Here is a 24,426-nt window from a genome sequence, read left to right as displayed (position 1 = left end):
GACTGCTAAAATCATGACCCTTCCTTTTGGCTTTGCCGCAGTCGGGTATAAGAGGAACATTACTATCTACATAGTAGATTATTGATACTTAAAGGTTTAGAATTTATTAGAAACATCTGTGCAAAACTTCAGATCGCATCCACCGCCACCACCGGCCACGTGAGCACATGAGTAAAGATCCTCGTGAGGCTGTAGCAAATGGACCGTTTGCGCCGAGCTTTAGATACTTAAATATCCTTGCACGTGACTTGGTGCCGCAAAGTAAACTTTGCATCAACGTTATATTGGATTTTAAACGTGCCTAGGTACCTACCTGAAGCAGTAAGTGTAATTCACTCTGGTAAAAGTAATAAGGATGCTTGTTCGTAGCTCATTGAATGCATCTGACGGCTTCGATCTTGAAATAATAAAAAAAACGCGTCTCTTTCGTTCGGCGACTTTAACCGCCCGCTTCTGGGCGATGCAAGGGTCTCTTCTCGAAATGAGAGAGATTTGGCCATAGGCCCATAGCCTTACACGCTGGCCAAGTACAGGTTGGCAAGCTAATTGTATTACCTAGTTGTAAATATCCCTATTATTTTCCATAGCGCGAGTAGGTAATAATGTCCACAAGTTCGCACAGAATGGACGGCGACTTCGGTGACATTTTTGAAATAAGTTTCATAGAGAGAGCCTTGTCGTTGTCCGTCGCGCATTGTTTACGAACAAAGCGAAATCTCGTTCGCTCCCGATTCGAATTCGAACGCAGATCGAGTCCGCCATTCGCCTCCAACTTATCCGTCTTTGTTCGACAACTATTGATGCTTGATGAAACTTTCTGCGTCTACGTGTTCTTACAATATTATTTCATCCATTTGCCGAAGGAAACAAGCTTTTGTGTTATTATAAAGGTACCTTCTCGAACCGGTTACACTATTATAAAAACAAATGTACCTAATAGATTTATTAGTTCCGATTTTATAATTTATATCGTTATTGCTCTAATATCCTACTAATATATCTATACTAATAAATAAAATTGGAGTGTCTGTCTGTAATTTCGAAATAACTACCTCATATTAAGCTCATATGGTTATTTGAACGATACTAACACTGAATCACACGTTTGTGACTCTGTCTGTTTGAAAAGTCTAATCTTTGGAACGGCTGAACCGATTTTGACGGGATTTTCACAGACAAGTAGAGGATTGACCAGGGTGTAACATAGGCTACTTTTTTAACCGACTTTCAAAAAGGGAGTTGTGTTTTTCTACCTATGTACACCGAAATCTCCGAGATTTCTGAACCGATTTGCGTCATTTCTTTTTTAATCGATTGAGGAACTTTGCGACATTGTTTCATAAAAAATTTGGAGTCCAACTCCTCAATCCTGATGCTGCAGGGGATCTGACCAATCCACGCGGGCGAAGCTGCGGGCATCAGCTAGTAATATTATAAACACGAAAGTTTGTATGTATGGATGGATGTTTATTACCTACTCTTTCACGCAAAAACTACTGGACGGATTTGGGTGGGAATGGATATAGATTATGCCCTGGATTAATACTACATAGGCTACTTTTTATCCCGGAAAATACATGAGTTCCAACGGAACGGATGAGACACATGAGACTCTTCATTAGCACACGTGTGCGAAGGCGGGGCAGGTCAACTAGTCTAGATAAACTTTGGTAAATGTGATGAAAAATTAATTAAGTCATTAACTTTTCCATCTAACTATACTCATACTAAATATTGGTGCTAGAAAAACTATTTACACTACGAGGACACTAACCTTGTAATAACAATAGGTAGGTACATCTATACAATAGGTACCTAATAATGCGTTGTTAATTGTTATCTTCAATGGTCTAGAAAACCTAAATAATTTTCTATTATGACCAAAAATAGACCTATTAATAAAGTGTAATTGATATTAGGTACAATAAGAAAAGTGTCTACAAATTTAACACTATAGAAGAATTTTATTGTTAAATTTTGATTATTTTTGGAATTATTATAATCGGATGACGCGGTCGCTCATACCCACGCAGTTACCAACTTTCAACATATCTAATAAAATTAACTGACACACGCTGTCGCAACTAGACCACGCTTTCCTGTTACGAATTTTTGCTGTAGCAATCATTCAAAATGCGCTTTCAGGAGAAAACACTTTTGAGAGCAGATGAGAGACGTGGTTCAATTTGCATGCCTTGATGAACGGATTATAGCTGGCAGTGAGTCGCAAGTGGGAATAGGTATCATTACAGTGCTATTGACGTTGAATTAAATAAGTTAAAAGTACTAAACTTTTTTGAGGTAAAGGCTTTTTTTAAAGTACTCTTGAAAACAAAGCAATCAAGTCCTAATTCGACAGTCCTGCCTGGATTTAAAGAGTTTCCATTCCATTTCCAATGTCCACCTACCACATTCATTGTCAGAGACGCTCAATGGTACCCTAATCATTTATTGCTATCCTTTTGCTATCCAATCTCCATGTGTCTGCTCAATAAGTCGGAGAGTTGGAAGTATACGAAAAATCAGTCGGATGCCATCCACGGAATGACAACATACCTAATCAAAAACATTTAATAATATATATTTTAATCATATAGATATACTACTGTATCTGCTTCTTGTATCGTATATTTTCAATAGCCTTGCCTCAAGTCTGAGGCTCAGAAAGTAACCTACTTTAAAGTGAAAAATACAAGTGAAACCGCGTAGATTTGTTCCATTTTATTTATCGACTTGGCAAGCGACTTTATCTCATGTGACTGAAACAGAAAATAGAACAGCTCTTATCCGGATTTTAATCGCGTAGAAAATAGCTACGATTCAAAGCATTTTACCCAATTACGAGAAGGTTATGTTGCGTCTGCAGTCGTCTGTTATAGCCTTTTATAGTTAGGGGAGCTACACACAAGCAATCACTTCCATGTCCATTTCCGAACAAAAAGTCATCTGTGTTCGGAACTGAGCCAAAGCGCGTGCGGCACGCCCAGGCGTAGCTACTGGCTACGCGAGCTACGGCGGTGTGTGCGCTGTTTAAGAGCGCTCTGCATGGCAGCTCCATGTCAGCATGAACGCATGCTGTTCCAATCAACATTTGCGTGCGCGATATACTCAAAAGCTGGACGATGTTTTAACAACGTAAATTAACGTTTGGTGTTACGTTATTATTTTGAAAACTAACCAATATTTTTAAACAAACGACATTGAAATAATTGAACCGTTAGTTTTGAAATTTTGTTGTTTTTACATGATTTATGGACTCAGAACGAAGTTGCCTCGAAAAACGACCTAAAGTAGAGATATTTCAAGTGACAGAACGTTCAGAATAAACATAATTTTATCATATTTATTATTATCGGGCATATTATAATGAAGAGATAATTCGGTGATTGATTTAGTTTTAGATCTAGATCAACAAATAATAAATCAATCGACGTAATACATTTGTCTGCAGAAGCACGTATTAAGCTCAACCTTACCTGCGCTTTGCAACACCCATCGCCCTTACTAGCTCTTAGTATATATAATAGTATACCTACTAAGGTGTAATAAATGTTCTAGTCGTGTAAAACATCTTGAAGCAACATTTCCTTTGTTTAAGGACAAAAATATTCCATAGTTAAAACTCTACCGACCCCGCCGCCACTGGTACGCACTAATGAAGGAGCTACTCTATTCCCACGGTTGTATTACATGTGTGCTATTTTTCTACGTAAGTATATTTTTCTAAAAACAGAGTCGTGAATTTAGAGTGAAACTAAACCATACATTAAAAGCACAATACTATAGGTAGATATGCCTAATTCATTAAAATTGCTTCAATTTTTGTCCAAATGAACACGTAATTCACAAATCATAAACACAAGGTAATGAGTTCTCATGCTTTTTAAATGTATAAGATAAAGGTAACCACGTTACACCTCAGAATATTATACATAATAGTACTTACAGGATTACACGTAACTAAAACATTTCTACTTTTCACGGTCGAAAGCGTAACACTTTCACGTTTAAGAAATGATTACCAACTACTTAGGTACTTTTAATTAATTAATGTTAATTTCGCATTACATATATTTTAGGCTATTAAACATTCATCATTACATAAAAATAGGCGTAAGTTTGCGTACTAATCTATTATTTATTATTACTCAAAAATATCTAGGTATATTCTAATATACTGAGTTTGAATAAAGAGAAAATTATGAGACACTGGACACTACATATTATGGGTTATAGAAAAATAAGGTTATTGTATTTGGTATAAAAAAAAATGATCATCGTCATTACCCATCCCCTGCTCACTGCTAAGCATGGTTCTCCTCTCAGAATGGGAAGGATTTGGCCACCTTGCTCAAGTGTCGTTAGATTGGTAGACTTCACACACCTTAAGAATTTCAGGGAGAACTCTCGCAGGCATGCAGGTTTACTCACGATGGATTTATTCCTTCATCATCAAAGCAGTAAACAAAAAATATGTTAATCTAAAAAAAATATGCGACATTTCACCGCGATTAATAGCCTCATCAGGTGACAGAAGGGTTAACACATTTTTTGCGCAACGGATCAGCGTGGCTGTCCAGCGCGGAAATGCAGCCAGTTTTCTTGGCGCCATTCCACGCGGTCATGATTTGTATATTAATTAGATAAGGCTAGGAAAAAAAATCTAATGCTTTATGAAATTGTTATTTTTTTTAAAAAATGATGGCGATATGTAAGCCCTGCAGAAAGTTCAGACGCTAATGAACCGCGCGATGAACATCGTAGTAAAGACTTGGGAGTGATCTTGGGGTAGATTTTTTTGAGCGCACCTTCTTCGCTTGTTCATTAGCGTAATTAACTTACGCCGTACTCTTCCACAATTCGTTTGGTACCCCTCGTTATTAAATTGCTCTCTTACTCTCAAACATTCAGTTAAATTTGTATTCTGACAAAGCCTTAGGTATAGGTATAAATTCTAGGTTTCAGTCTTCGAATACTCTTTTAATTATAATGCATGATCTAGGTTACCTAAGTACTGAACTTATGAAATATACTTACTAATTTTAAAAACCTTGTTGCCTTAATGCCTAAAAGTGTAAAACAAGACGTAATCTGAAACTTAACATTTTTTTTTTTTCAATTTAATATAATTTCTTGAAACTTAATCGACAAAATAGAGCAATCTTAGTCGAATTTTCCTACGGTTTATACTTTTTTTCGCTTATAAATAATTATCTGATTATTATGAGCTGTTAAGAGGGGTCTCTCCGTCACTCGCTTCATACAATCGTAGTTCCAATTTCATTTGAATAAAGTCAATGAAATTTTGCAGACATATTCTAGAAACTAATACATATCTGTGTCTGTGGTGTTTTAGATTGTCTTTCAAGCGAGTGACGGAGAGAACCCTGTTAAAAACAAGGCTAACAAAAATTGGCGTGCGATTACTCCTAGATAACTTACAATAAATACTTTTAAATGATTTACTTTTTTTTCGTCTAATTTACCGAATTGCAATAGGCACTTAGCACGACTGGTTTAACTTGTTCATTAGGTGGTCAATAGTAACGACGTAAAGATTCGTGTGACTGCAAACATACCTACTTATCTAAAGTTTACTCAGTATTTTTCACTGCGTAAAAGCACAGAAATCTGAGTGAAACACATTACAAAAGGAGCATTCTGCAAGCTTGATTTTACGTACAAGTGGCTTTAGTGTCTAGATTGAAAAATGAGGGGATAGCTTTTTGTGACAGCTTTCAAGTTTTTATGCCTTGCTAAAAAGCAAAGCTTAAAACAAAAAACCGTTTTAGCGCCTCATTTGTTTGAAAGAAAAGAGAAAATAATTTAAACTGGAGATGCTTCATGCTGTATTTTATATCATAACATTTTGATTATTATTGTTATAGGTATGTTATTTTAATTTATTTTCAAATTGCTAAATATCGGTTCCAAAAATCGGTTTAACGGGTGGGCCGTAAAAAGCTCAGGACAAACGCACTTTTGATTATTAGTATGGATATGAATGTCGCATGTGTGATGATAAGCATTATTGTTTAGCAGAACCTCTTTGTTTGTTAACTATTTACAATAGTTATTACCTATAATATAGATATTATAGTGGCCTGATAAGTACTTCACCGGGTTTTCTTTTTACTGTTACTAATAATCATTTTTGCTACGAATAAATTTTAAAAAATCCCTTGCAAATAGCCGTAAATGCGGGCGAGCTTAGAAGCACGTCTAGTCGGGGTCATTCCACGCTCCAGGGAGCTGCTCTCCATGCGAGAAGTGCGCCCGAGATCGCGCCTTCCGCTTGCATGCGTGACCTCGCATTATTGCACTGCACTGAACTACTTTAACAAAATCTACCTAAGGACCTACAATTTGTGTAAAAGTATAGTTACAAAGGGTCTGGCGGATACCTATTTATTTTGTTAGGTTTTTTAAAGTAAGTACACAATGTTATCTTACTGAAATCCGGATAGGTACCTACTGGGTCTGAATCACTCTGCTATATGTTGATCAATCCATTGCCAACCCACTACTGAGCACGGGTCTCTTCTCAGAGTGAGAAGGGTTTAGGCCATAGTCTGCCACGCTGGCCCAATGCGGATTGGCAGACTTCACACACCTTTGAGAACATGGAGAACTCTCAGGCATGCAGGTTTCCTCACGATGTTTTCCTTCACCGTTAAAGCAAGTGATATTTAATTGTTTAAAACACACATAACTGAAAAATTAGAGGTGCTTGCCCGGGATTGAACAGGCTATCACAGCTTTTTTAATTTCACTCTGCTGACCACGGTGATTTCTTCCAAAAAGGGCCGTTTTTATACCTATATACATGTATGCAATTTTTTTAATCAACACAAGAAGTTTTTGTATGGTAGGTACTAAAAAATTCTGGATCCAACTCTAGGTGCTACAGGGCTACTGCCCGTCTAAGTGTGAAGATTCAGGAAGTTATATAAAAGTTCATAGGGAATTTTTTTTCACACTACAAGCACAAGCACAAGCTTGTAGTGAAGCTTGTGCTTTTGAATTAGGTCACTATAATATTAAGCGTGCGTTCCAGACCCTTTTTCTTTTAACTTACCTGCAATTTATAAACCCCACATGTTGGCACGTTACTCTTCTTGATAGATAGATATAGGAGTATCAATAGGTCTTAAATAAATAATCACAAACAAGGGTGGAAGGGCCTAAGTGCGGGACATTAACAAGGGTCCAGTCCAATTTTGGTCCTGTCTACGTTGATATATTGAGGGCCGAAGTGAACCCACTGCGGACTTCGCGCTGACCGACGACACAACTCATTTAGCTTTTTCTCTAAATGCTTTTCGGACATATTATTGAAATACCTATAAAAAGGTTCTAACCTAACAACGTAGATAGGTACCTCATATATATTTTTTAAACAATATAGGCAGGCCATTGATTTCAATTATACCAAACAGTAAGTGATGATGCAGCCTATAAGGTGGAGCACGGCTAGAGGATGTCCATTCACTCTTCATTTGAAGGTAGAAAAGAAGACGGACGTTTTAACCTCCGTTAAAAATCTCGATAGCTCAACGCTTGAAGAGCGGACTGAATTCCGAAAGGTCGGCGGTTCAAACCCCACCCGTTGCACTATTGTCGTACCCACTCTTGAATAAAACCATAACCCTTAAGTGATTTAGCGTTCCGGTACGATACCGTGTATAAACCAAAAGAGTATGGGCTTAATGAAAACTGCCCTACCCCTTCTAGGTTAGCCCGTGGTTAGCCCGCTTTCATCTTAGACTGCATCATCATTCATCACTTACCACCAGGTAAGATTACAGTTAAGGGCTAACTTGTATCTGAATATAAAAAAAAGTTTTTTTTGTTAAAAAATTCTCAGTAGGTAGGTACCAGACCGGAGTTAGGAAGTTGCATTAAGTATTTCACCCCTGAGCACTTAAAGCCCTCGCTCCTGCGTCTGGTCTCCATCCAGGCTCCAATATAATAATACTAGCTTATGCCCGCAACTTCATTTACGTGCAGTATACAAATTTCAAACCCCTGATTTACCCCTATAGGGATTGAATTTCCCAAAATCCTTTCTGAGAGGATGTCTACGTCATAATACTAATCTGCCTGAAATTTTCAGCCTGATCAATCCAGTAGTTTGAGCTGTGCGTTTGTATCAGTCAGTTAGTCAACTTTTCCATTTATACCTACCTATACATATAGATAACCTATAAAACAGTTTAGGAAAAAAGTTAAAAGAATGTGCGCGAAACATGTTACAAAGATAGGAAGCGTAGGTACTTGTACCTCTCGTACCTACGTACAGTATCTACTAAAAGAAGGAAGCATTTTAGAACCCCTGGCAGGCAACAAGCCTTGAAACCAGCGCTTTAAAAATTCAATGTGTGTCCGACCGCACGCTTGCAGTTTTCGAGAGTACTAAAGTCTGCTTCGTTTATATTAAAGACCTCTATCTATTCGTTTTATCCGTCGAGAAATATGCTTTCACTATCATCATCTTTTTATTCCAAGATCTCCCGCTTCAACCTTGCTTCAACTTGAATTTTCCGGTCATTTTTGAAAAGATTTTTCCTAGAATCATAAAATAACGTGCTATTATTCATCATCATAAGATATATAAAATGTACAGGTATAAAAACCTAAATGTTGTGCCCAACCATACAAATATTTTCAACCTACGAGTACTAACGCATTACGCAATGCTCCCGTAGAACCCCAGCTTTTCTTCTAGGTACCTACCTACCTACTGGTAAATAGCCAAATAGATGCCGTAGCATTAGCCCATAGGATAGGTAGTAAGTATGTAAATATGTATATTAATACCTACATAATTTTGTAAAACTGTAACTGGATGATTTCAATTCAATTACTTAAATAAACTTTGAAAATTGTAATCGGAGGTAGCATTATTATTGGAAGCATTATTATTAAACCAGTTAGGAATATGAAATTTCGGTATATGAAGTTTCGGAATATTTAAACAATAAATACTGAAAACAACGATTTCTAAAATATTTTGTAAGCTGTGACCAAAACAAACGAACATTTTTGGGGTTTTCTTTCAAGGTTTATTGAGATGTTCTAGCTCGGTAATGGAATATAATTATCATAGATCCAAAATATGATAATTATTTATGTACGGAACCCTAAAAGAGTGAGGCCCGACTCGACCTTCACTGGTTTTTTTATAATTTCTGTCTGCGTCTGTTTGCGCTTGTTTCACGTGGAAACTACCGCACGGGTATATAAAGACAATTTAGCATACTCGAAGCTAATATTTTACTCCTGGTAATCTAATCACTACCTCATCTTACTAATATTATAAACGCGAAAGTTTGTATGTTTGGATGGATGTATGGATGTTTGTTACTCTTTCACGCAAAAACTACTAGATGGATTTGGCTGTGGTGATGGCTGCTCTAGAAAAGAAACGCTAATATTAGCCCAATTCAACGTAAAAAATATTTGAATAAAGTACTGAAAATCCTACTAATATTAGAAACGCGAAAGTTTGTATGTATGGATGGATGTTTGTTACTCTTTTTTTTCTCTCTCGTCTGGCTTTACAAAGATTAGCCAATGTCAAGTTTGTAGTTATTTGTAGTAAGTTAGTTAAACTATACAAGTATGGACCCCGTCTGTGCCGGCGCTCGCCGACATACGCACGGCACCTTCTTAGAGCGCTTTCCAGTCAGTTTTAACAAAAAAAACACTCCAAAAAGGCAGAGCACGACCTAACACCAACACAGACGAAGTCCTTTGTTACTCTTTCACGCAAAAACGAATGGACGAATTTGGTTGAGCAATGGAGATAGATTATATCCTGGATTAACACAAAGGCCACTTTTTATCCCAGAAAATCAATGAGCTCCCACGGGATTTTTAAAACCCTATATCCACGGGAACGAAGTCGTGGGCATAAGCTAGTTTTAATAAATGCTATAGTGTGTTGTTGGTTTGTCGTTCAATCACGCTGCAAACGGATCGACGTGATTTTTTGGGTACCTGTGTAAGTGAGCTTCTGGCTTTTTTTTCTCTCGTCTGGCTTTACACTGATTAGCCAATGTCAAGTTTGTAGCCATTTACAAGTTAGGGAAACTATATGTATTTAAGTATGGACTTCGTCTGTGCCGGCGCCCGCCGGCATACACGCGGCGCCCCTTTAGAGCGCTTCCCGGTCAGTTCCACCACCAATAAACACCAGCAGAACACAAAAACCGGCCACTTCTAACAAAAAACACTCCAAAAGTCACAACACGCGCGCCAGCAAACGCCACCACAGATGAAGTCCGCTTCTGGCTTTGCGCTTTAGACTGCTGGAGCTGCTGATAAAGAATCGACTGTTAGGCTTTCCAAAACTATTGCCAATAAACCACACCAATAAACCAATGTTACCCGTCCATACTGTACTTATTATAAATGTATTCTGACTTAAAAATACAACAGGCAAAATTAAACTCTAAATTATAAAGAATAAGAATGACCTAATGCTTTTTGATTAACCATAGACAAAAGACAAAACGAGCCGAGCGTCCTTTAATTTGACAATATTGGTGACATGTGTCGGTGACTCAAACCAACCAATAATACTCTGTTCTTTTCTTAATTGGTTTGAAATACGGTTTGAAAGAAGAGTGCCTACCTACCAAACAAAAACAAATCAAAATTTTTCGTTTTCGTAGGTACTACAAAATCTGTAGGAAATAATTGATTTTAAATATCTGATGATCAATAATATTATATTTCCAGCTATGAATAGTAATTGTATTTTGTATATGAAAATGGTGAAAATTCAGTCCTATCGTTAGTTTGAACCTGTAGTGCGTCTTAGTTTTTATGTGTTTCGTGATTTTTGAAAAGTTTTTAAGATGCAAGCTACATTTCCAACTTTGTTATCTTGCAAACCCTTAAAGCTTGAATTTAAAACTTTTCAACAAATTGACATATCTTCGGAGGAAGTAAGTACCTACCTAACCTAGCGAAAAATTAACATTATTAACCTAGCTTTTACCTGCGTCTTCATTTGTATAAATGTTTATAGCCTATACCACTCGGGGATAATGTAGCTATTAATCAGTGAAAGAATTTTCAGAATCTGATTATTAGTTCTGGAGATTACCTCTTACATCCAAAGTTACAAATTCAATATTGGTGTATGTCTACTGTAGCTTACTTAATAATTTATCGAGGCACATTGCATAGTGTACCAGGCCCATATCTATTACCTAACTGTTCTTGTATTCATGTAGATTCTCAAAAAGTTTGTTTGACAAACCAAACTAGTTTTTCTTAATTTTGTTTTCAGTTCACTATTGGCCGTGGACTCAATAATACATTGGTTATTCCATTCTTGCCTATATCAAGATTACATTGTGCTCTTATAAAAAACGATAAAGACTGGATTTTGGAAGACCACAGTACATTTGGAATAAATATAAATGGTGTTAAATTAGGCAAAGGCAAAAGAAAACAAATAAATGACAATGATATAATAGTACTAGATGCCTTAAATGAATTTGTGTATAAGTTTGTAAATAAAGATCCTGAACTAATGCCTTCTTCTGCTAAACGCATTAAACTAGAGCCTGAAGAACCATCCATGCAAATCTTAAATGATGTAAAAGTGAAATTTGAGGAATCGCAGAACTGTGAAATTAAACATATTGAAGACAAAATTGAAAATACTAAGCAAATTAAAACTGCAAACATGATAATGAAACAACAATTGCAGTCAGACATGAAGAGACAAATTGAAAAACTTGAAAGTGATTTTGCACTGAAGATAGAGAACTTGAAAGGAGAAAATAATGAAGTAGAAAGACAGAAAGCACTTTTGATTGAAAAGAGGGATATACAATTAGCTACTGTCAAACAAGAGATGGAGGGAAAGATATCTGAGCTTATGGTAAATTAGATTAAACAATTAAGAATTTCATACCTAGCTACCAATTAAATCAATACTCCCATACTAATATTATAAATGTGAAAGTGTCTGTATGTTACCCTCTCATAGTCCATCTCGTTAACCAATTTAGATAGGGATGAAGAAAGCTTGCATTGTGGGAATGGAGATAGACTTTTTGTCGTGGAATGTCATAGTTCCCACAGGACTTTAACAGAACACGGACAAAATTGTGGGTATCATCTAGATTTGAGTAACTAGGGCCCTGCTACCTTCCTTGATATCACACATATTCATGTAAATTGTTAAATGGGTATAATGTTTATCATTACATGTTATATTGAATGTCTTTTGGAGCACCATGTTTGTTCAGTACAGTGTGTTAAACAAACAGTACCTATTTTATAATTTTACTAAAGTGTTTTTACCTTCACTTCAGGGAAATTTCAATATAAGTTTTAATGCATATTATTTAGGCTTATAATTTTAGTTAAGAGATTGGTGTCGATTCTGATGTTTTACTCTAAACTACATTTAGAATATTTCTTTTTTTTTTTCTTTTTACTATTACTAAAAAAGGATGGAAAATGAATTTAAATTTAAAGAATAAATATTAAGGCACTCTACGAATTTAAGCAATATGCTCAAAATTAAATTCGGTTTGTCTGTCCTTTTCTTATTACCTTGGTCAGCAAAAGATGCGAATACTCCAAAGTTTAGTTGTGCTCAGATTAAGTACCACTATGTACATACAGCTAAAGATACACGATAATTTAAAAATGCCCTTGCAGGAACAAATTAGAAAACACAATGAGATAGAGTCTGAACTTATCATGGAAAACAATGTACTGAAGGAGAAGCTGCTCAAGGAACGAGAAGAGTTCCTTTCAGAACTGAATCGAGAGAATTCATTAAAACAAGAAATGTTGAATAAGTTGGAAGCAAAAATGAAGGAGCAAGAGGAGGTTCGGTTAAAAGAAAAACAGGAATTTGAATCGCTTTTGCTAAAGGAAACTGAGCAACTGAGACTAGCTAAGCAAAAGGTATTTATAGTTTGTTTGACTCATGCAATATATTCAGATTTAAACCTATTTTTGGCTTAGAATGGCACTTTATGACTGAATGGGTAATATACCTAAGTAACAATATATCAACTATGTAAATGTGTTCTATACAATGATGATATATGTAATTCTTTTATACATTCCAAGCCTCTTACAGCCGCACTCAGAGATGTCCATTAAATAAGCTCCAATCAAAATAATAACTAACAATTATCATTAAATAATAAAGAGAGACAATTAATACTCTCCTTTCTGCTCTCCAATATTTTTTTTTTTTGTTGTAGGAATTAAATGAACTGGCAGAGCAAAAGAAACAAAAAGAAATGGAGTTGATGGAAGAGCTTAAAAATATAAAGAAAAGTCTTGAAGAGCAGGAAAAACAAAAACTTGAGGTCCAGCAGCAATTTAACAACCAGTTGGAGCAAATGAAGAAAGTTACAGACGAAGATAAACTCAAAATGGAACAACTTGTATGTCGTTACTCTTGTCTTTTTTTTTTAAATTTTACATATTTATTTGCATTTGTGATGGCATACTATGAATTTGATACATGGTCATTAACTATGCCTTTAAGAAAGCCCCGAGTCACTCAGAGAGGTGATGGAGAGAACTATGCTTGGAGTTTCTTCTCTAAAGGTTCAATATTGAAAAAAAAAATAGAATCTAGACAATTAATAATAATTAATTTGTATTGGCAAGTGCTTGCAGTTCTCTTACATTTGCCCTTATTATGCAAGTATTATTTTCGATAAATTTATTTTTATAGATGCACGAGAGATTAAACGAAGCCCAACAGAATGCTCAAAAATCCATTGAAAACCTAAAGGTAAATTATTATTGTGTAATTTTTTTTTCAACTAGAGCCTCGATAGCTCAATGGTTAAAGGAGCGGATTGAAATCCGAAAAGTTCACTAGCTTTACGCTTAGTTGAAGGAGAAAAGGAAATGTTACATCACAATAATTCTTTAAAAAAATCCCAAACCTTTGTTTTAGCATACCCAATATTATGTGTCACCTAAATGGAGATGAAGATAGTTTTACACTTGAGAAACGATTGGTCCTATGAGATTTGTATTTCTTTTTAGAACCGGGTCACAGAAAGAGAAATTGAACTATCGGCTCTCGCAGCAGAAAGAATACAACAACAAGCTGAACAGTCGGGCCAGGTTATAAACTCTCTGCAGGAACAGTTAGAAAGAGTGAGTAATGCAATACTTTCATTTTTACCTAACTACAACAAAGAAGAAAGGGTTATGATTTTAGAAGTCTATTTATGTAGGTTTGTATTTATGTGTGTTCCACCGTAGCGCCTAAACTACTGAGCCGATTTGCATGAACGAGGTGCCAATTGATTCGTTATTATGGTCCGGGTGATATAGGCTATATTTTATTCGTGCATCTATAAAATCAACCTTGCGGATATTATATCCAAAAAACCGACCAAGTGCGAGTCAGACTTGCGCATCAAGGGTTCCGTTCTCGATTATTTTTCCGACATTTAAACACGATAAATTAAAAACTATTATGCATAAAAATAAATGAAAATCTTTTTTAGAATGTACAGATGCCCTTTCATATGATATGCCTGCGCCAGGGAGTTTGTGCGATGCGCAGGCAAACGCCTCGTGTTCAGATCGGTCTACTTGTTTTGAGCGCACTATAACTACTAAAAGATCAGCCTCATACTTAAATCTATCTATCTTGACTAATAGGTAGGTATTATCTTAATTTGCCACAGGTCCGAAGCCAGTTACAAAGCGTTGAAAGTGAAAATGTAAAGCTTCTACAAAACACTACCTCAGATAAAAACCAGGAGGGCACCACAATCAAAACTGAATTTGGAGAAATAATGGAGAGCGAACTGCAGTGCAGTATTTGTGCGGAGCTCTTCGTGGCCGCTATCACCCTCAACTGTTCTCACACATTTTGCAAATACTGTATCACTATGTGGAAGAAGAAAAAGAAAGAATGTCCGATATGCAGGTACCTCTACATATATCTAGGATTATATAGATTAAAAATCAAATGCGAGTCCGACTTGCGCATGACATTTTTAATTTTCAGGGCGGCCATTTTGATATTTTACTATAATTTATATTGTTATAGCGGCAATAGAAATAAACTATCTGTGAAAATTTCATTTTTCAATTCAATTTTCAATTCTCTACCTATTACGTTCACAAAATAATTACCTGACTGTAATGTCAAAAAAATGAATTTTGACCTATCAAAAGAAATCCACGCAGGCATGATTTGTACAGTATTTAGATTAGGCTACCTTTTTTTATTATGAGATGGTGAAAATCATGCTTACTAAGACTTCTGACTTCTAGGTTTGTGCGCACTTTCCTAGAAGATGCCTTCTCTTTGTTGCCTTAAGGTATTTAGGTTATACGTGGCAGAAAACACTGATGCTGGAAGAGCATTCCGCACCTCAGCGTTCGCATGACACGTTTCGGTTCGAGTAGATTGGATGTCGACCATATTATTAAGATGCCAACATTCACAGTTTCTGTGGTAGAACGGTGAAAGAGAAGCTATGGGTTTTATCGTAACACTAGCTGATGCCCGCGACTTCGCGTGGATGTAGATTTTTAAAAATCCCTTGGGAACTCATTGATTTTCCGAGATAAAAATTAGCTTTTGTGTTAATCCAGGATATAATCTATCTCCGTTCCAAATTTCATCCATACATACAAACTTTCGCGTTTAAAATATTAGTAGGATTTTCAGTAAAATAATTATGTATTCATAAGAGACTACTTTAATCAATGGACTAATGTCAGCGTTTCTTTTCTAGAGCAGCCATCACGTCGGAATGTAAAAGTTTAGTATTGGACTCGTTTATAGAAAAAATGGTACAAAATCTCACAGAAGAAATGAAGCAGAAGAGAAAAGATATGCTTCAAAGTAGAGAAGGTACATAATTCATTTTCATTCGATACACTTTACTAAGTTTTGTGTTCAAGGCAGCTTCATAGTGATTGTTTTGAACTCGATTTTTTTTAATACTAAGTATGCATTAAATCATACCATGGTGGCTCTCGTGCTGTTAGTTGTATCGGATAGTTATTCAATTTCTAATGCCTGCTTACTAATTAGCACAATGTGTAATTTAAATGCATTTTAATAGCTAGATTTATGAAGCTGTGTTGTTCACAGAACTCGAAAGCGAACTGAATCGACCGAGCGACAGCACCAGACGGTATGCTTATCTTTTATCTAAATCCCCGTTTATTTTATGTAAAATATATTTGTATCTAGCTGATGCCCGCGACTTCGTCCTCGTAAATTTAGGTTTAAAATCTGATGGGAACTCTTTGATTTTCCTGGATAAAATGCCTATGTAATTCTCCAGGTCGTAAACTGTATCCATGCAAAAAATCACGCCGATCCGATGCTCAGTTTAGACGTTTTTCTTATTCAGGTACATGTTAGCCCTTGACTCACTGACTGGTGGTAAGTGATGATGCAATGAATGAATGAATGAAAATGAGATGCGTGATTTAAGGATAAACCAACAAACACTTTCGCATTAGGGAATTGGGTAGTGATAAGAATACGAATGTAGAACACTTTTGACTAAGTCACTTTCGGATTCGTCATCATCATCAACAACCAATAGACGTCTACTGCTGGAGACATGCAGCTGGTCTCTTGTAGGAATTTCCACACGCCACGGTCTTGCGCCGCCTGAATCCAGCGGTTCCCTGCGACTCTTCTGATGTCGTCCGTTCATCTAGTGGGAGACTTCCCAAGGATCCGCTTTTCGGTGCGAGGTCGCCATTCCAGCACCTTGAGATCTATCGGTTTTTCGAACTATGTGCCCCGTCCATTGCCACTTCAGCTTCGCTACCCGTTGAGCTGTGTCATTTACTCTGTTTCTCCTCATTTCTTTCGAATTAATAGTGCATTACTGACTTGTCCGCAAATAAAGCAACTGACGGCCGAGTTCTGGAAGGACGAGGCGAAGCAGTGGATTGTGAAGTCATGTGATTAAACTAAACAAGGTCGTTAATTGCTATTTAGGCTGAAACTTGTATATAGTACATTATTCTACTTTGCGAGGAAACAGTAAACAAATGAATTCAATAAAAAAGTTGCGTTGCAGTTTGTACGGTTAGATTACAGCGCGCGGTATTGTTCTATTTAAAAACTTTGGAATTTTCCTTCCTTCTCCTCCTTTATAGTGATAAAATATAACATGTATCTAAAGAAAACTATTAGAAACCCCAATTTATGTTAGTGTAAACTTAAAAAAACTTCATTAACAGTATGTAATTGAGAAATACGCATTCGGCTTTTATGATAATAAATATCACATGTTCCTAAAAACATCTAAATTATGTTAGTGTGATTTTTTTTATTTGTATTGGTAACAGACGAAGTGAGTCGGATGAATACTCGGACGACAGCGAATTCGACGAGGAGGAATACGAGGACTACCAGGACTACGAGGGGTTCGAGGAATACGAGGGGCTCGAGGAATACGAATACGAGGACAGGTGAGTAGCCCCATTTGAACTATCGCGTGCCACATTTCATCATCATCAACCCATCGCCGGCTCACTGCTGAGCACCGGGCTCCTCTCAGAATGAACAAGATAAAGTTGAAAACTAAAACCCGACTGCGATCGTCTTAATAAACGCTGAAATACTATAGTAAAATTGTTTTTCTGTTAATGTTGTATATTTTAATGTTGTAGTACATTTATATTTATGAACTCAGAATTTTTGACACCTCATTCATCAAAATCGGCCCAGTAGTGTAGGCGCTACGGTGGAACACACATAATCTGGATACAAACATACACACACACACACACACACATACATACATACATACATAGACTGTTAAAATCATAACCCTTGCTTTTGGCTTCGCCGCAGTCGGGTAAAAAAGTTTTGGTAATGGCAAATATAGTATTGATTTACATTTACCTAACGTAAGATGCAGTTACTAATCCACCGGTTAAAATAATTAGTTAATTTTATCTTCAATTTTGGTAATTCAATCAATCAATCAGCCTGTTTGCGTCTACTGCTGGACATAGGCATTCCCAAGAACGCGCCGCGCCGCCGCACATGATCCTCCGCCTTCCTTATCCACCCACTTCCCGCTACCTTCATAAGGTCATTAGTCCACGGGGTTGAAGGTCAATATAATTTTGGTCACTAACCGAACTAATCTTTTCTGCTGTTTTCAGAAGGATAATATGCTAAAATAGAAAAAAAATTGTCAAATACAATAATAAAAATGTCGATATAGTCTTAAAAATATTATTACCGCAGCTCAAAAAATTATCCCAAAAGGTATTTTTTAAAAGCCTTCATATATTAACTGAAACCGGTTATGCAGATTTACTTAGTATCACTTTTGCCCACTTAGTATCACTTTAGCCCACTTAATATTTCTTATCGCACGATTTAGTTTTTAATTCAATCAATTGAAATTTAAATTACTAGATTAGATTAATTATTTCCCACTTTTACTAGCTCATTTTACTTATTTCTTGTGCTCCATAAATTATCGCCACTTACGTTAACTTTTTCAAACATATTTGAACACCGCTCGCTTCAATATTTCAATTTCAATTTTTGCACGATTTATTATATCCCTATAAGTAATCATTACCTGACGACTCCGTCCGCGTAGATATAGGTTTTTTAAAATCCCATGGGAACTCTGATTTTCCGGAATAAAAGTAAGATATCACTGTACATGTCTTTAACTATATCCAATCCATGCAAAAAATCACGTCATTCCCCCTCCCCCTCCCACCCCTTCCCGCCTTCTCCACTCCTGTCCCGCTGGCGATTTAGATAAGTTAGATGTTCATTTATTCTTTTTTAATTAATGTAATAAAATATAGTGTAACATATTCCATGTCGTAGGTAAAGCTATAGGCTATATCAATTGTAAGTTTAGAATAAAACCAATGTAGATACGATGATTGATTGATTGATATTGAGATTTTCGGAGAAGTGTGAGGTTTTATTTAAATCTGTTTTATTTAGCATGATGCGCATACAGACAGACACAAAAATTCAAGAAAAAATGTTTTGGCATCTATAATTTCCTCCGATTAAAATTTTCAAAATATATTCAATGTATATACAGAAATCGTCTTGTTAGTTTTAATATAAGTAAGATAATATCATTTCAAAATTCCAGCGGCTGGCTTGGTCACTGGTTTGGCCGCGAGTCCAGCTCAGATTCCGACAGTGGATCTGACAACACTGATAGTGCCGCCGGTCCAGATGCCGAACCCAATAATACTGCAGGTCCGAATACTAATTTACAACAATTAATTTCTCTAATTTAGTCGTTTTTTTTTTATTGAATTAATCAAACTGTAATGCTATGCAAGGATGACCTAAAATTGTGTGCCCCATATTATATTAATTAATCAACCTATCGGTAATGTGTAATGTATTAATTTCAGTTAAAGGAAAGGAAACTTAATAGGGAATGAAGATTTCTATGTAAATCTTATTATTTTTTAGTTGTATTCTTAAAATTGTTATCAACGCTTTCGATTGAAATTGAAGAAATTGGTAAATATATTTCGGTTTTTGGAAATCCTATTTCCAAGAAAGTTAAATAGGAGATAATGAAAGTCAGTCATTATTCAAGTCATATATCTATAAAAATCGGTATTTGGGCTTTCGGTTGAAAATAAAGAAACCCAACCCATAGGGGTTTTGAGACATTCCGCCAGTAGCATGTGTAAGTGTAAGCAGTAGATGAATATAACTATAATATTGCAGGAGCTGGTGCCGGAGGAGGTAATAATAGTGGGCGAAGACATCGAGGTCGGGTACCAGGTCAGCCCGGCGCCTACTACGGCGGCTACGGGCGCTGCTTCCGCTGCGGTGCGCGCGGCCACTGGGCACCCGGCTGCCCACTACGCTAATATATACAATGCAAATCGATTTTTTTAACAATAAATACATTAATGATTTCTGCAATTTTATTCTATTTATCTTTACGAAAATACTAGATGATGCCTGCAAAGTCCATGTGTATTTAGGTTATTGAAAATCGTTAGAAAACTGGTTTTTCGGGATAAAAAGTAGCCTATCGGCCGTATTCACAATCATTACTATGTCTCACAGTGCGCTCGAGCGCATAGTATAGGTTCCACCAATCAGATCATTGTAAATTGACGTGACACAGTCATCTGATTGGTGGACCCTACACTGTGCGTTCGAGCGCACTGTGAGACCTCATAGTAACGTTTGTGAATACGGGTGTTAGTCCTTTCGCAAAACAGCTGTTTGTACCTTTCGTCAAAATCGGTTAAAATGGGTTATGAAAAGCTAGCAGAGAGATCCACTATTGATGTAATATTAGTATGGATTTATTTTTGTCACACTGGGACTGGTGTAGCCTGAACTGATTCAGTGTTGAACATTGAGTTAGCGAACCACTAATTTACGGTTTTCAGATTTATTCCTTTACTTGTGCTATAAGACCTACCTGCCAAATTTCATGATTCTAGGTCAACGGGTAGTAACCTATAGGTTTTCTTGACAGACACGAGGGATGGATGGACAGACAGACAGACAACGAAGTGATCCTATAAGGGTTCCGCTTTTCCTTTTGAGATACAGAACCCTAAAAATGACTAAATGCTATAATGTGGCTAATTCTGTTGTATACATCTCACCATCAGCTGTATACAAAATCAGAAATTGTGTACAGTATTGCTATCCGTTCCATAATACTCTCTCTGGAAACAGATAGCACTAAGAGTTGGATTTGTCAATATCTTTTTAAGAAATAACTTAATATTATTAAATGACTTATCGACAGATTACAGATAGAACTGCATAATTATTTATTAATTGTCAGATCTAAATCTAGTGCTAGTATTGTTTTCCAGAGGGAGCATTATAAAAGGCATCAATCCATCTAAAGAGCTGATACACATTCCATACAATTCTGTTTTACACACTTTACAATTTGTGTAAAACAGAATTAGTCACAATGTTAATAATACAAATGATACTATATGTATACCTTATTACTACAATATATAAACACCTTTTGTTAACATTAATTTATTTGTACTGGTTCACAATAGAATATTATTTTCTTCTTATCATGTTGTTCAGACAGACTTTAAGATTTACAATCATATAAAACATGCACAATACATAATATTACTTTGCTAAGCAAAATTAAGTTTTATATATTAACTGATGTGTCATAACATTAACTAGCTAAAAATTATCTAAAATTTAATCATTTTTCTTATCTGTGGTGCCTTGATCACCTTCCGTGATGGCAAGGTTACCATTCTCAGATTGTTTCTGTTGCTGTTCCATCTCTCCAGAGAACCCAAACTCATTGACACGTTTGTGGTCAACCTTGTAAATCCAACGCTGGTATAAGAATATGAAGAATACAATATCTGAAAATAAGTAATATGAATTATTAGGCATATTCAATTTTTATTCATATAATATACATATTACAACAGTTTTAAAACATTATACTCACCATCTCTGAAACAGCCAATACGATACATAGTCGGCATTTTGATTACAAATGCAAAGATGTCATCAATAAATGTATTAAGGAACTTGTATGTCATCATGCGCCAAGGCAAATGTGCAACAGACTTCAATTTATAATTAATAAATAATTGAGGTGTCATCATAATAAATCCAAAAGTTAAGAGGTAACCATACATCATGTTAAGAACAAAAGAGTACCATCCTTTGTGCTCTTGATATAGCAAGGAATAAACCCCATATCCAATCAAAAGAGGAAAACATGCCCAGCTGAGGTATCTGAATGCTAACATATCATATTCCCTGGTGCTAGATGCTACGTAGGAGCCTTTGTCTGTGAATGTTAGCTTGGGAATCCCAAAGATTCTATCTTCTCTGTTCAGTTTAATATCCATCACTTTATTTATCTTCCATATCTCAATCATCAAGCCAATGAAGCAGGAAATTCTAACCATAACATTTGTTTCATTGTCGAGAACATAAAGAAGAACAACAGTCGATTGAAAAACATTGAAGAAGACAGATCTTACAGAGAGACCTTCTAGGGACTGCCTGTTATTCCAAAACTGAATATCATTTTTGAAAGCCAGCAACTCAAATATTGAATGCAAAATAGAGACTGAAATTGTAAGCCCCAATAAATAGGGAGATGTGTCTAAAAGCAATTCCTTGACTGTGTCCTGCTCTTCATCTTGTTCCTCTGCACCCAATGCTGAGAACATACTCAACTTGTCTCTCATTGCCTGAGCAGTATATAGCTGCCACTTGAACAGACTCAGTGGTTGAAATGTGAGTTGTAATTGAAGGCTACTTGTTGTTTTATTGAGAGGAACGTAATCTCTCATCATGTTCCAATAGTCATTTAGGAATACTGCTGGCTTGTATTGCTTACCATCAGGTAAGAAATAGATAAACTCATCAAGTGGAGGGGGTACACTACCCTGCATCCAATTGGTTTGATCTGTTACTAGGTTAATAGTTAAATTAGGATGCCAATGTGAAACTATTTCTTCTTTCATTGTTTCTGCTTTCTTTTGTTCTTCTTCAGACTTTTCAGTTTGGCCAGTTAATAAATTATGTGTTTTTAGATATCTCAGTTTCTTGTATTTGTTTATCATTTTTCTACCATATGTTACATAAGATCCAGCATAAATGCTCTTTTCCTTTGGATCAGGTGACTTTCCTGATGGAACTATATAAACGTGAAGATATATAGAACCATTATTTTTCAATGTCTCTGAGGGTACAAAACTAGTTGTGTGCATAAACGTCCCATCTCCATTTGGGCCACCAGCCCAATCTCCATAAATTAATCCAGGTAACTTCCAAACTAAATCAGCATCTTCAAAGTTTTTTAAAAATTCTTTTTCAGTTAAATAAGTGTACATGTCTAATACTGTTCCATTGGGAAACATATTGATGGCCGGAGTGCGAACGACTCCAGGAGGACTGTTTATGTCAGGCTTTGGGGCTGACGGTTGACGGAACATCGATGTTATGAAATAAACAACTAACGCTCTTATTATTAAAGATTTCGTTACGGCAAAGAATGATTCCATTTTTGTTGGTTGCATTCTGCGGCGCTGCTCATCAATTTGTTCATTGATCTGAAAAAATCGAAGTCAAGTGCGTGAAGATTGACCCAATTTAAAATAACAACTACACGTTATATAAAAAACTTATGAATGATGTACAAGATCGTATTGCTGGTATGGTAATCAAGATTTTAGTTTTCTTTTTGATAATTTACTTACATCGACATTTTCATCAGCAATTGGTTCAATTTGCCTCGAAGTAGCGTCGTCAGGTATCAACTTATCTTCTGTCTCGGAAGGATTTTCTTCGCTTACATTAGCCATAATTATTGTAGATTGCACGCTTTGTGTGAATAAAAATTTAGTTGAATTTAATTTCAATTCAATATATTTTGGAATAATTTTATTACATTTTATTCAGCAACATCACGAACCATGGACGACCAAAGAGTATGTAATCAATATATCAAAGACTACAATATTATATTAGTGGACGATGACTCACGACACCAAAGCCCAACGTGATAATGTATAATGTCATCTCTCTCTGTGATCTCTATGAGTCCATGATACATGAGGTCATGAGGAACAATGAGGAAAAGGTGGGACTTCGTCTGTGTGGTGTTAGCTGGCGGGCGTGCTCTGCCTTTTTGGAGTGTTTTTTTTTTGTCAAAAGTGACTCTAAAGCTCTCTAAGGAGGTGCCGTGCGTATGTCGGCGAGCGCCGGCATAGCTGAAGTTGCAAGCACCGAGCTAGTAGGTGCATAGTGGTGCATACATATTATGTACGGGATAAGTATTGCCCGTATAATTCCGTCTACAAAATGCGCTTGAATATTAACATCATTGAACGCCGCACGGCTCCTGCGGTATGCTTTGACGCGAGCGTTGAAAAATAACGTTCGAAAACGTGGCCAACCAGACCATGGCGGCGACTCCCTATTAATAAAAGGAACAAAGATAGAATGGAGCTGTTTTGTGCAATATTTCGTAAATTTTTTGCATTTAAAATATTATTGGTGCGAATATGAGCATGTAATGAGTATAACAAAGATATGCATGTACGCAACGGATACACGTACAAACATTTTTAGGGTCCCGTACTCCAAAAGGCAAAAAGGATCACTTTGTTGTCTGTCTGTCAGTCCGTCTGCCTGTCTGTCGTGTCTGTCAAAGTAAACTATTCGCGTTGCAAATGCGACGTGTAGCTACATTACATTACTACAAAAAAATCATAGGAGGATGATAGGTACGCTCGTTCCCACTAGTTCAACCGTTGAGCTAGTGGGAAATTTTATTCCCACTAGTTCAACTCTTAAGAGGACTGAGATGCAGTTGAACTAGTGGGAACGAGCGGATAGGTAGACCTACCGGCGATATCTTTTATTTAACCTCAAAAAATGTA

The 24,426-nt window shown here is 36.3% G+C and overlaps 2 protein-coding genes across 4 annotated transcripts; one reads left to right on the top strand and one right to left on the bottom strand.

Moving 5' to 3' along the window:
- Positions 1-10,574: 10,574 nt before the first annotated feature.
- LOC123869802 (E3 ubiquitin-protein ligase rnf8-A-like) lies at positions 10,575-19,936 on the top strand. Of its 3 annotated transcripts, XM_045912841.1 has the most exons (12): positions 10,575-10,955; positions 11,303-11,902; positions 12,691-12,942; positions 13,248-13,433; positions 13,730-13,789; positions 14,050-14,163; positions 14,703-14,947; positions 15,765-15,883; positions 16,127-16,169; positions 17,347-17,469; positions 19,140-19,249; positions 19,736-19,936. In XM_045912841.1, exons 1-12 carry the CDS (start codon positions 10,866-10,868, stop codon positions 19,879-19,881), a joined length of 2,088 nt encoding a protein of 695 aa, XP_045768797.1. In that variant the 5' UTR covers positions 10,575-10,865; the 3' UTR covers positions 19,882-19,936. The 3 variants fall into 3 exon arrangements, with proteins under 3 accessions (XP_045768797.1, XP_045768798.1, XP_045768800.1); XM_045912842.1 differs by lacking the exon at positions 16,127-16,169; XM_045912844.1 differs by lacking the exons at positions 15,765-15,883; positions 16,127-16,169.
- A 1,070-nt stretch (positions 19,937-21,006) lies between these two features.
- LOC123869805 (cleft lip and palate transmembrane protein 1 homolog) lies at positions 21,007-23,523 on the bottom strand. Its single transcript, XM_045912847.1, has 3 exons — positions 23,242-23,523; positions 21,474-23,094; positions 21,007-21,384 (listed from the first exon to the last, which is right to left on the bottom strand). Exons 1-3 carry the CDS (start codon positions 23,344-23,346, stop codon positions 21,212-21,214), a joined length of 1,899 nt encoding a protein of 632 aa, XP_045768803.1. The 5' UTR covers positions 23,347-23,523; the 3' UTR covers positions 21,007-21,211.
- Between the last annotated feature and the right edge of the window lie 903 nt (positions 23,524-24,426).

Source organism: Maniola jurtina, chromosome 11 (genome assembly GCF_905333055.1).
Source record: "Maniola jurtina chromosome 11, ilManJurt1.1, whole genome shotgun sequence".
NCBI classification, from domain to species: domain Eukaryota; kingdom Metazoa; phylum Arthropoda; class Insecta; order Lepidoptera; family Nymphalidae; genus Maniola; species Maniola jurtina.
Note: the sequence above shows the minus strand (reverse complement) of the source record. Positions and strands in the feature narration are given on the sequence as shown.

Bases quoted from the DNA above. Each gene is read 5' to 3' on its own strand.
- LOC123869802 (XM_045912841.1), top strand. From the start codon at position 10,866: ATGCAAGCTACATTTCCAACTTTGTTATCTTGCAAACCCTTAAAGCTT. The intron at 13,790-14,049 runs GTAAATTATTAT...ATTTCTTTTTAG, and splicing joins AATCCATTGAAAACCTAAAG to AACCGGGTCACAGAAAGAGA. The intron at 17,470-19,139 runs GTGAGTAGCCCC...TCAAAATTCCAG, and splicing joins GAATACGAATACGAGGACAG to CGGCTGGCTTGGTCACTGGT.
- LOC123869805 (XM_045912847.1), bottom strand. From the start codon at position 23,346: ATGGCTAATGTAAGCGAAGAAAATCCTTCCGAGACAGAAGATAAGTTG. The intron at 23,095-23,241 runs GTAAGTAAATTA...CGATTTTTTCAG, and splicing joins TTGCTGATGAAAATGTCGAT to ATCAATGAACAAATTGATGA. The intron at 21,385-21,473 runs GTGAGTATAATG...ACTTATTTTCAG, and splicing joins TATTGGCTGTTTCAGAGATG to ATATTGTATTCTTCATATTC.